The sequence below is a fragment of the Cyanistes caeruleus genome, chromosome 3 (assembly GCF_971803275.1).
Source record: "Cyanistes caeruleus chromosome 3, bCyaCae1.hap1.1, whole genome shotgun sequence".
NCBI lineage: Eukaryota > Metazoa > Chordata > Aves > Passeriformes > Paridae > Cyanistes > Cyanistes caeruleus.
This window is the reverse complement of record NC_141703.1, coordinates 91,075,106-91,087,740: the sequence shown is the minus strand read 5'-3', so window position 1 is coordinate 91,087,740 and position 12,635 is coordinate 91,075,106. Positions and strand designations below refer to the sequence as shown.

At 47.0% G+C, this 12,635-nt stretch overlaps 1 protein-coding gene across 5 annotated transcripts in view; it reads right to left on the bottom strand.

Annotated features, from left to right (window-relative positions):
* Positions 1–208: 208 nt before the first annotated feature.
* Positions 209–12,635, bottom strand: part of IGSF11 (immunoglobulin superfamily member 11) — a 104,126-nt gene continuing 91,699 nt past the window's right edge. For 3 of the 5 annotated variants that reach the window (XM_086882852.1, XM_086882853.1, XM_086882855.1), the window contains 6 exons: positions 7,591–7,754; positions 6,200–6,407; positions 5,251–5,406; positions 4,120–4,242; positions 3,735–3,885; positions 209–3,030 (listed from right to left, as the gene is read on the bottom strand). In XM_086882852.1, the coding sequence (XP_086738978.1) occupies positions 2,580–3,030; positions 3,735–3,885; positions 4,120–4,242; positions 5,251–5,406; positions 6,200–6,407; positions 7,591–7,754 (1,253 nt within the window). In that variant the 3' untranslated portion in view covers positions 209–2,579. The remainder of the gene's footprint in view (positions 3,031–3,734; positions 3,886–4,119; positions 4,243–5,250; positions 5,407–6,199; positions 6,408–7,590; positions 7,755–12,635) is intronic. The other 2 variants (XM_086882854.1, XM_086882856.1) reach the window with 2 other exon arrangements.

Genomic DNA, 12,635 nt, shown 5'->3' with positions numbered 1-12,635 from the left:
GCAATGTGTCAGGCTATTATGAATGAGAAAAACAAGGCTCTAATACCAGAGCTCACTACAAAATAGGCTGGCCTAATAACATTCAGCTCTTGGTTGCGTGGTCACTGCCTACTGCCAGTCACATCAAGGATAAGTATTAATGGCCAAAGTCATTGTAGTTACAGAATTAGGTAGGAGGAAGAAAAAAGCAGCAGCAGGCAGGCAGAAGTCCTTTTTTTTATATGAATAAAATTTTATTGAATTTTATACAATTAGAAAGAACAAAGAAAGAGGAGCAAACAGTCTTATGGAGGGTAGGAACCAGAAGAGCTTTCCCAGTAGAGGAGGGCACCTGCTGAGGGCAGTGTTCCTGTAAATGTCACACAGGGGTTGTTACAAAAGCAGAGAGAATGTGTCTGAGCTTTTCTTTGATTGTTTTGGGGTTTTTTTGCTTCCCACATTAGGGTTTCTAAAGCCACTCTTTTTCCCCCATCAATCCTACCACCCAGCAGCAAAGTGAGCAGACAGGCAGGAAGGAGGACTGCTCCAGTGGAATGGGTGCACACACAGAGCAGCGCCTGCCTGCACCAGCAGGGGGGGTTTGCACCCATTCTGGATGCAGTGCTGTGGAGGGGGACAGACGGGAAGTTGGATTTTTTTTATCTTTCTTTTTTCTTTTCTTTTTTTTTTTTTTTTTTTTTCTTTTTTTCTTTTTAAGAAAAGAAGGCACAAAATCTCAGCCAAGCTTCAAACCTAGTGCTGCTTGGGAACTCTCAGTCTCCCAAAAAGCCAGTGTGTCCATGTGGGAACCCAGCCCTCACCTCTCCCTCCTCTTCCTCAGAGTCTGTGCTTGCATTTGTACTGCTCAGGTAGAAGGCCCTGCCCAAGGTTTGTGCACTGCTAGGGAAAGTAAAGCCGTGCCAGGACAAGGAAAGTGGGGATGAGGAAGAGTCTGTTGGCTTAAACAGACCCTTTTTCCAATGTGAGAACTATGGAAAGTCACCTGTGACTCCCCACATTGTTTTTCCAAGAGCAGACCTGGGAGGGCTCTGGTGCTTTTTGAGGTGATTCACTGCCTTTGCCTGTGCAAGGCTTGGTGTTACACAGGAGGGCCAAAACACCTATCCAGGTGTAGCCTCTCTGAACCAGCGCTCTCTAGGAGGGGAAATCCCAGCCCTCAGTCCAGCCCTCCAAATGGCATCAGGTTCCTTCAGAGGTTTCAACTCTTGGCTTTGATTAAGGCTATTTAGTTGCAATAGAAAAAAGTAGAGGTGCCAGCCACAACCACCTGCCAGGCTGCAAGGAGATGGCAGGGCCACTGGCAGATGCCACCAGTACCCAGTCCCAGGATGCTGAGGGAAGTGGGGGAGGCAGAGAGATAGTGTCTGGGCTTCCATTAAGCCTCTGCTTTCTAAAGCAGGAAACAAATCCTGCCAACATGTCTGTGCACATGGAAGAGCGGGAATGAAAACTCTGATGTCTCTTTGTGAAGGCTCCAAGCACAATGTGTGCTCTGCCATGCTGCCCAGCCCTGCATAGCCTGATGAATAAAATCCACCATGCAAACATCAAGGTTTGAAGGGGGTTGAAGTCACTTGCCCTAAACCAGAGCAGCCCAGGGGCAAGAGATGCCTCATGGATGCAGCTGCTTGGTGCCCCACCACACCACCCTGCTCCTCTCTACCTCCTGAATAACCCCAGCAACACCCCAAGAAAAAGAAAAAAGAGATCCAAGCCCTAGAGCAGCAGCAGCAGCAGCAGCAACAGCAGCAGCAGCAGCGGTGCAGCCTTGCCCTGCACCGAGTGTCTCAGGGAAAGATGCTCCACAGCTATAAATAGGGCTCTGGTGGTACTCCAATCAAGTGCAGGAGAAACACCCAGTCTGAGGATCTGCATGTGTCTGTCTGTGTGTGCCTGTGTGCTGAGGTGTGGGGAAGAACTGCAAAAAATAAAGACAAATGCTTCCCAGTCTGCACCCTCACCCAACCATCCCCTTGCCTGTGCTGGTGGCTGTGCGTTCATCTCACCCCTCCAGCCTGTCTCATGCTTCCCCACACCCAGCCCCAGTGCACAGTACTCCCTAATCCAACAGAGGAGCCAGGGCCATGGGAAGCTGGGGCTGCTCAGCCTTCCCTGCCCCAATGCAGGTCGTCATCCTCTTGGAAACAAAACAGCAACAACAATGGAAAAAAAATAATATATATATATATATCTCCCAAACCTCCCTGAAAGACCCAAATGGATGGAATCAGTCCCCAACAAAACCAACAGGAAATAAAAGCAGAAGTTCCCCCCAGGGTCAGGCCCGAGTGCATGTCCCAGCTGGGGCCCAGCAGCCCGGGAGCACATCCCGACCTCCCTGCTCCTCTGGCCTTGGCACATCTGTGGCGTCCATTGGCACGGGGAGCTCCAGCCCCTGGGGGGAAAGCGGCTCGGACAGGGCTGTCCCAACAGCTGGCAGCAGCCTCAAGAGGGGAGGGCAGGTGGAGAGGTAAGTGTGTGACCCCCACCGCCCCGCTGCCTTTCAGGAAGGAGTAGGGTCTCTTCACCCCGCTGGGGATGAGAGGCCCCTCGCTCAGCTCTCAGCCACCAACACGGTCCTACACCAGGGAGCCAGCCCGGCTCTGGGCGGGCACCATGACGGGGACAGCCCCAATCCGCTCCAGCGTGGCCTGGCTGACTGCATAGGAACGGGTGTGCGGCAGCCGTGGCTTCCTGCTGACAGAACCATTGCTCCGGACCACCTCCTGAGGCGACGGCGCCGTGCTGGCCGTCACCACCAGTGTCTTAGGGGGAGCTGGGGACGGGTGGCCGCCGTTGGCATAGACGGGGCGGGCACTCGTGCTCCCTGAGCGGGAGAAGGGAGGCTGGTGAGCATCGTTGCTGTTGCTGAAGCGGGTGAAGGAGTCTGTGGCGTGGTTGGCTTTGGGGTCGTTCCAGTAGCGGCTGTTGTAGGTGTTGGAGGAGGTGAGGGTGTCATTCTCTGACGAGGATGCATCGGCGTGGAACGTCTTTGTGGCAGAGGAGCATTTGGGTGGCAGGTCATCCTCCCTGAGAAGGAGAAGGTGTGAGAGCATATGGAGGACACTGGCCCACTTGTCCAACACTCCAACACTCCTACCCCCAACCACCATGCTGGGGTCAACACGATTCAAGGAGAGGGACAGCACCGGTGTGAATCAGCATTGCTCCTTGGCCTGTTTGCTCATCCCTGTCTGCAGGACCTACCTGTGTGCTCCATGTGCCAAATTTGCCACTGAGGCAAATGACCCATGTTCATGTGTCTACAAAGTCAGGCAGTGCCAGACACTGATAGCTGTGATGACTGTAACCTCTGTGACTAGAGAATATCACAACTGTATCTCCAGAGATTTACAGCTATCCCTGTCTCATTATAGGTCAGAATTCCCACCACATCACTCTCCTACAGAGCTAACAACATGAAGTCCCATCCCTCTTGTTGGGGGAAGAGTTGGAATTCGATGGCCTTTGAAGTCCCTTCCAACCCAAACCATTCTGTGATTCTATGAAGCCAAAGCTCTTGTTAAAGGTGATAATGAAAACAAAATCTGTTGTTACCAGACAATCTGTTGTTACTTCAGTTTCTCCCTCCATTTTCTGGACATATATGGACATCTTCCCTTGACCCCGGGGAACACACCCAGGATTAACAAAAACGAGATTTCCAATTCCACTCCTGTCAGCCGCAGCTTTTGCTCGGAGGTCCCCCACCACCAGCTTTCCCTGACCCTTACCTTATCTCATTGGGAATTTCCTCCTCTTCTTCTTCTTTGTGTTTATTTTTCCAGTAGAACAGTGCTACAGCCACCAACACAATGCAAACAACGAGCACAACAGCACCTGTGGCCACCGCTCCTGCAATCAGGCCGATACTCCGTGGGTGAGCTGTGGAGATGATTGAACAGAGCATGGAGAAGAAATCAGGGATGGACTGTGGCCATCTGTAAGCACATGAGGCTGCCGTGGCTTGGGAGGGGAGAAAGGCAACGTTCCCATTCCAGGGCATGGTTGTCTTCTGATAGAGAGGCACGCGGTGGCTCACAGCAAACATGGTTACTGTACACCTTACTGTCACAAGACAGGAGCAGGTGGCCAAGCCTTCCCTGGCAAAATACTTACGTGCAATGACTTGCAGGTCCAGAAGGCAAGTGCTGGTTCCAATGGCATTTGAAGCCACACATTGGTAAAGACCTGAGGACACAGTGCTGATATTTCGGAGAGTGACAGTGCCCTGGACTTGGTCTAGTCAGAGAGAAAAGAAGGATTTAAATCCCTCCCCCGCTTGAGGAAACCCATGAAAAGGCAAAGCCAGCAAATAGATAATTTTGGTGTGAGACTATTAAGAGAGAAATAAATTAGGAAATAACCTTGAGATGGAAGCATTGTGCGTGCACATACACACACAGAGACAAGATTAGGCCTTAAGGAGCTTACACTAGATGTTTCTTTCTCTTCTTATAGAGGAATTTCTGCAGATGAAAGCTTGGGACTCTCAGTGTTGTATGAGAACGGGGAAGAAAGAGATGCAAAATTACCTATACCCAGATCTACTTGTTGAATTCATTCTTGCTTTGCAGAACCCCTGTTCTCCCATCCCTGGGCTCCCCATCCATCTCCTGCTCTGTCAATATTCCACATTCCTGAATTATATGAAACTGAAAGCTGGCATATTCTTAAAATACAGCAAGATAATGGGCAAAAGTACCACTATCAGTATTTGATCAGGACACCAGTCTAAGAAAATTTATGGATGGGACTCAAGACTGGAAAACACCAGTTTGATCAGAACCCTGCTTCTCCATACATCTGAAAAGCAGCTCTGGCAGGAATTTATTGGAGAACTGTGTCATCCATGTGAGAAGCTGGCCATATTTCCCTGGGATGATTCTGCCACTCTTTTCCCAGTTTCCATTCCATAAGCCTTTCATTTGGTTTAAAATGCAGGTGAGTTGGCAGCTGAAATTTCCAGCCACATGCCAACGTCTAGCAACTGCTTTCTCTCTCTCTTCCATTCAACCCAGTCCTTGTTTTCCAATGGGGAACATGCTGTACCAAAAAATTCCCATGAAAATTTAAGTGGCCTCTGGAGAGTACCCAGTCCACCATGGGCTTTCGGAATCTTCGTTCCAATAAAGGGAGCATGCAAATGACAGCAGACGCTCAATGAGCCATGCCACCTCTGGCAGCTCAGACGAGGGACAGCCCAGGCTGCCACCTGGGAAATAAGAGGATAATCAACAGAATGAGCACCTTGTGTGGCAGTTGGGGGCAACTTGGGGACATTGTCCAGTTTCTCCCAGAGGTATGTTGGCCGGGGAATGCCTTCTTCCGAGCTGCAGGTCAGTGTGATATCGCTGCCCACGTCCAGGGACCCCTGGATTCTGCAAAGCGGGGCAGAAGGAGGAACTGCGAGAGAAGAGGGGAAGGTGATAGCAAATCAGGAAATGTGACCAAACAGTGGAATGCAGGCTCACTCTGGACATGTGCTGCTGGGGAAAGCAAGGACAGTGGCATGAGCTGTCAAGGAGACAAGAATGAGGCAGCAGACAGGAAGTCATTATGGTTTGGGGGGTGACAATTCACACAAAGATTCCTGACCCACCAGCACATCAAGGTTACAGACTACTGCTGACTTTCATAGGACCCAGTCCTCTTAGATCCTTCTCTTGAGAAAAAGGTGACTATTTCTGTCTTTAAGATAGCAAGGATGGTGAAAGTTAACAGAGGTGCAGGCAAAATTTAGAGTGATTTGGTTTTGCTTTCATATCTCTATAATGGCATGCACTTTGGAGTATTTAGTATCAATGGGAACATCCAGAGCTTATTGTTTTCATGGAAAGGAAGCAAAGATATAAAGTCATTTTCTTCTCCTGTTGCTATGCACCAAACCCCTTACACTCCATTCAGCCCTCCAGGATGCCCTCATACTTTATTCCTGCTTCTTTGCAACTCCGTATCACAATACCACCACAAAAACTTTTTCTTCACCATATTTTAAAACTTCAGTACAGACTGCCTGTATATGAAGTCTGTGTGCCCTACAAACTCCCACAGCACCCACAAGGCAGCCCATTCCTCACCACAGGATGTCTGTGGGTTCAAAGGCACACGGTACCATATTGCTGATGATGCACTATCATGCACAGAGGTCCCCTTGTCCCTGTTCCCCGCCTCTCCCCCATAATACCAATAAACACACCCAAGACAGTAAGTCCAATGACTCCAATGTTCCTGACGCCTCTGTCGGGAAGATTGTTGACCAAACACTGGTATGTGCCAGTATCCGATAGCTGAGTGTTGTTGATGAAGATGGAGGCACTGGTGGTTGGCATTGTCACAGCAAACCCCACTCGCCCATAGAACTGGGGTGCACCACCAAAGATCTGACCCCCTTGGTAGAGAATAACCTGGAAAAGAAAGGAAGGCTCAAACAACACTATGCAGGAGCTGAGCAAGGAGGAAGAACAGCAAGGAAAACATGGCCTTCCAAAGCTGGAAGGACCAGTTACTAAAGGATCTCTGAATAACCAAACCTCAATATACATCCTAGCACAGGTGTTTTTTCCAAAAGAGGAGCACACTCTAGCCCATTTTACATCAATAAAAATGTTCATAAAGGTAACAGACCAGAAAGATACCCAGATCTTCTGGTGTAGCTGGGTTGGCAACACCAGCCTCCTTCCTATGATAGTCATTACCTGTCTGGACAGGATCAATGTACAGAAGCAGAGACTCTCTGCAGGTCAGTGAATACTTTGATGAGAAGCATCTGCCCAGTGGACAGTATCATTTTGAGTCTCTGTCAGTAAGATCCTGTCATGATTTGACACTGCTTACTGAAGATCTTTGGGATGAGCTGAATGACAGGCAGCGCAACCTCTGAACCTGCACAGCCTCCGCCAGTCACACTGTACTCGGACCAAGTCCCTGAGGAGCAAGTATTCTTCAGTGCAGGTTCTCAGACTGAATACAAAATGTGATGAGGGCAGTGTGACCCAGGACAGATGTATTTCAGAGAAATAGCTTTATTCTGTTGTCAGAGTATGTGGGCAAAAAACAGGCCAGCATATCTCAGGTTATGATTCCTGTGCCCACCATTATATACCCTCATTTGCTAATATTCACAAGAACGGACTTGCAAAAGCTACAGACAATGAAAAAATAAGAAGGGAAGTAAAAGGGGTGATGAGTCTATGAGAGATTATGTGTTAGAGGACATTTTACATAGATTTCACAGGTTTGAAGCTGCAGCTACTCCCAGGCCCTCTAAATTCCATATCCAGTGCACCAAAACCTGGATTATATCTCCTGTGCTCTTCTGAACACACAAACCACTAGAGGCCCAGGGCAGCAACACAGCATCACATACTGTCGCAGCTGCACATCCAGCCAAGGACACAATGTGCATCTGTTAACAAAACATCAAAGGAAACAGATTCTTGTAATATCCAGAGGGCATGTTCAGCAGTGAAGGGACAATCAAGTTCTGGGACCACCGTAGACTCAGCATTGTAGAGGGCCTACATCCAGAACAGGGTGGGGAACAGGAAAGCCCCAAGGAAATACATGCTCCAGTAAGAAAAGACCTACCTGTTGAGGCTGGTTGGCATTAGAAAGAGGAATGACCATCCAGATGACATTAAGGTTAGTGAGAGCAGCGTTAGTGGTGAAGGTGCAGGGCAGCACTGCTGTCTGGCCTCGGGCAACCTGGATACTCCCTGAACTGACTGACACCTCCAGAGGACACACCAGACCTGGAAAGAGAAGGACACACAGTTCAAGCAATTCAGGAGGAAGGCATACAGGCATTGCAGGTGGCTCCATACACTTGCAGGTCACAACACAGTATCCCATTCCTACACAGCTGTACCCTACTACAGCAGGCTGAAAGGAATTCTATTCCTCACTCACAGATTAGTCTGCTCTCATGCAGACCTTTTTTATAGACAAATGCACATATGTGGCCCTTTTAATTGAGGGCACTCTTGTTTCAGAGCCTCTGAGAACAGCTGGGATTTTTTTGGCAACAGGCAAAGAGCCTTAAGAACAACCAAGCTGTGTCTAAGAGAAAGAGCTATGTTTTCAAACCCATCAATCTTAATGATACCCAACATCAGGGAAAGAGAAAAAGAAACTGCAATATTAACCAAGAAACACAGTTCTCCTCCCACTTCTATGCCTCATAAAGTCCAGCAAGACCCAAAGTATTTTACCTATATTTTTAATTTAAAGGGTTAAAAGTCTAAATATTTTCCAGTCCAGGCATTTCTATTTAGCTGATGAAAAATTACTATTGCTAATGGAGGATCTCATCAAATCTCATTTATTTTCCAGAATTTCATTTGGATTCCACATAGACTGGACAAAGATGAAAGCCTGATAAGCCCCAGCTTCCCAGTACAGCAGCTCAAGGCTGCCATTTTAAGTCTGCAAGTCACACGGGGAACTATCTCTGTTCCTACCATGAAAATCCTGTTGAATGAAACTAACCAAGGGGTCTCCATCACCACTTTGAGTAGCACTAAAATGCTTTAAACCATTTTTCTCCGCAAAATCAAAATATTGGTACAAAAATGCTATGTCTCTGTATGACAGCTCACCATTTTCTTGTTCAAAGCATGTGGGAGGGCACTGGAGAAGAAAGCAAGGGTTTTACAAGCTCTAAGGCAACAGCAGAGTACTGCTAACATCCAGGTGCTGTCTGCAGACCACCCTATTCTCTTGCTGAATCCAGGAAGGGCTGCCTGCAAAGTTTCTATCTTCTGCCAAGAGGCAGTGTTTTGCTGAAGGTAAAATGCTTCATGGGAATAGTTTTCTATCTGAACTGCCAAGAAACCAAACAGGCCAATGTCTGAGGAAAAGGTGAGTGTCTCCTACATGCTTTGTCTGCTGAGATCCTTCCCAGGCTGCCTAATGTAGAAATGTAGCACCAGAGCCTGGAAGTGCTGAGCTTCAGATGCTACAAATCTGAAGATTCTAGACTCCTGAACAGCCTTCCATGTGTTCTGGTGTTTGAACTGACTGCTCCAGAGTTGCAGTACTCCAGAGCTTTGCAAATACTCAGCCACCTCCTCCGAACTTCCATTCCTTCCTCCACATCTCCTACCTCTAAAGCCCCAAGTAGTTCAGGGAGGTTCAGAAACGGTTCAGAACAGAGTCAGACAAAATTTCACTTTAATCTCTTCAAGTGAAATTCACAAGTTTCTTACTTTGTGGGAAAAAAAGCACCCTGAGTCTGACTTTCCTCGTTGTCTTGGGACATATTTAAAAATATGGACTGTTTTGGAAACTCCTAGGGGAACAGTTAATCTCCAATGCTAACATCTCAGAGAGTTAGGTGGCTGGATGAGAAACAGCTGGTGAAAGCTTAATCCATCAATCTCCTATGCAAGTCTGTCAGTAGCAAGCAGAAGTAAATAACTTGAAGAGCCAGTAATAGGCATGCATCACCTTTATCACAAGGCATCTGCCTTCCAGCTGTGTCTGTGGGCAACAGGCTCAGAATGGATTTGGACTCTTCATTTCCTTATGGCTGGCCAGGCAGTGGCAGTAGCCCAAAGGCCAGAAGTGATCCATGTCAATTTTGGAGATCTCTCTTGCTGAATGTGACTCTGACAAGGAATTGTCTTTTCTTCAGGCTGAAATTTGAAGGCTGTCTTGCCATGACTACACATCCAGTCTAGCATCATCCATGTGCTAAACGGTGTGCAGGGAGTCACAATGATTAGAACATCTATTGGATTGACCTCTCTCTCCAACATGGTGGTTTTTTGTTCTGTTATGTTCAGCATAGATTTAATGAGATCCTCTCCATGAGAGGAAAAGAAACTACTCATCCAATTTGGAACAGCACTATGTGTTTTTCAGCCTCATTCCTTATCCCTTCCACTTTCTGTTCCATGAAAAACCTACACATTCAAATTCTTGTCATTCAGAAAAAGTAATACTTAAGTGTGAGTGTTCCAATTTACTGGAAAAGTTAGACTTTGCAGTTTGCTTTGCAGGATTAGTTACATCAATCACTCAGTCATCAAGATGATGAGATTTTCATGTCTAATCACCCTCTTCCTACTCCTAATATTTATTATTAGTTGATTGTAAACATCCTGCAGAATAATAAAAACACTAAAATAGAACATACATAATTTATTCACTGTAAAAATAAATTTTTTGCTACATTTGAGAAGTTCCCAATTTACCCATGAGCAATTTTAAAAATGGAAGAAAACACATATTCCTTTTTCCCAGCCAGCACCCCACCCTTATGCTACAACATCCCACAGCCCACATTATCTCCTTTTCCTTTCAAAGTACCACAGCATCCCTTTTAATTTGAATGCCATGGAGCAGGGAAGCACTGAGGAGGAGCTGAGGTCTCTGTTCATTTCTCTTGTCAAGGGGAGCTGCTTTGAGCCTGGCCTGCAAGGTGAGCACTCCCCCACACTGTCCCATCTCTGCCTTGTTAAACCACCAGGCAAGGCAGCTCCTCAGGCTTGCCTTTACCACATGCAGCCCAGGGCATGCCAGCTGCTCTTTGGCCCTTCTTTGGCTCTTTTGGGGTACAAGGCAGGTGGCACTTAAAGACTCCTTTTGTTAAGCTGAGTAGCACGTGCGGGGCTACAGAGGGGGAAAACACACACAGCCACTTCTGTCAAGGAGACACAAACAAGGCAAGAGGAAATGTAGGGGAAGTCCTCTTCCAGCAGCATGAGCAGGGAGGTAGGGTGGTGTGATAGCACAGCACTGGGTGGGCAGTACTATAACATGATTCTATAACATGAATCCTTTCCCAGTGAGACAAAAGAGCAAAAACCAAACCCTCCTCAGAAGCTGCACCATCTCAAGACTACTAGAAAATGTAACACGTTTACATGTGCACTTGTCCATCTATGCAAGTATTTTTGTGACTGCATTCTTCCACAACAACACCTGTGGCCCAAAAACACAGATGGATGCACGTGAAGTCACATGCATTTAAAAACCTGTATGCCCAGAAAGACAACTGCTAGGAAAACTCAACCAAATTATTCGTGTTTAAACATTTCAAAACTAGGGATTGCAAAAATGTGGGTTAGTATTAATGCAAGAGGAGGGAGGCAGAGGAGAGAGGGAAAAAGAGATTTCAAATTTAGCATATCTACTGGGATAAGGATTTTTCAATGCAGCCTAAGGAATGAGGACTCAAATTCCCTTGAGTAGATATAAATGCAAATATAGATATATGCACACACATACAGCCTACTAAGTTAAATTACACATAAGAGGTCAGAAAAATCAAGCAAAGGATGTTGTAAGAAGTCTCCTGCAAAGTTATACAATCCAGGTATTTTCTAAGCATTCAGATGTTTAATGACTTCAGAAAGACAAAGAATCGATCACCAGCAAGTCATCTCAGAATTGGATTACAATGGCCATTACACCCTCTCTTGTGACTGCAGTCTCCTCCTTACTTAGTAATTAAGCAAGCCTGTAAGCAGCATGCCCAGAGGATGAGCAGGGTACACCACTGTCAGCAGAAAGAGGAACGGGCCTTTCCTGTACGTAGGACACTTTGATCTTAGCTTGATTCAGCAAACAGTGTTCTCCTTTGATCCTGAGGCAGCAAGCTCCCATCACTAATTAGAAGGGATGCTCCATTTTTCTGTCCCCTATCAGTGAACAAGTCAGCAGAAGAATGTTTTGGCCGCAGAGGCTCTTTCAGAATTTCTTCACATATTCTGGATCAAGTAATTATTCTGGTAACTGATTTCATTTTTGATGGCTCACTGCTGCTGCTGCTTTTCCAAGTGGCACCTCAGCTCCTTCCCTGGTATCCATGAAGGAGTCTATGTAGGTAGTTTATACATCATGACACAAGCACATAGGACACAGTCCTACAACACACATTGCCCTCCCTGGTGGGTATAAGGAGGAGTCACATTTTCTAGCTGCCCTAGAGGGGTTGCAAGCTTCACAGAGCCTTTAGAACATACCAGATAGAGTGAAGCTGAAAGACATAGGCAAATCTTAGCACTTTGACTCATTCTAAGCTGGTAAAAAAATGTTCCCAGCTCCTACTCACTGCCACACCTTTCTGCCAGAGATCACCAGCAGAATCAGCAGCTTTTGGCACTTTCTAGCAGCAAACTCCTGATATTCAAAGGCAGAGACCAGAGTACAGGCTCACTCTGCAGTTCTGGCAACCCAGGGAAGCAAATGGCCAGGGGAGGAAGGAGGGAAGAAGGTGTGAAAGGGATGAAAGAAACCCTCAGCTGTGTGCATTCTGCTTCTCCAGACCTCAAGGGAAGATGTGTAGGAATGTGTGCCGCTGTGGGGAAAATTAGAATAAAGCTTCAAGCTGATTCAGCTTGCATCTGAAACCCAGGGAATGGCTGGAATGGCTCCCGCCTGTCCCAGAGCAATTAGCAATCCTGTTGCCACATGCTGGGGAAGATACCTTTGGCAGTATGACATTTTGGGTCCCTTGTTAGAGAGGCAAAGATGAGGTCACACAGAAGTTTCAAGAACAGAGTAGAAACACAGTGTTCCATCTGGCAACCGCAGGCAGTGGAGGGAGAAACTGCAGAGCAGTCTTTTTCCTGAGATGAAAGGAAAATACAAGTTGCTGTGCCTTTTGCCTGCCTCACATCTCTGAG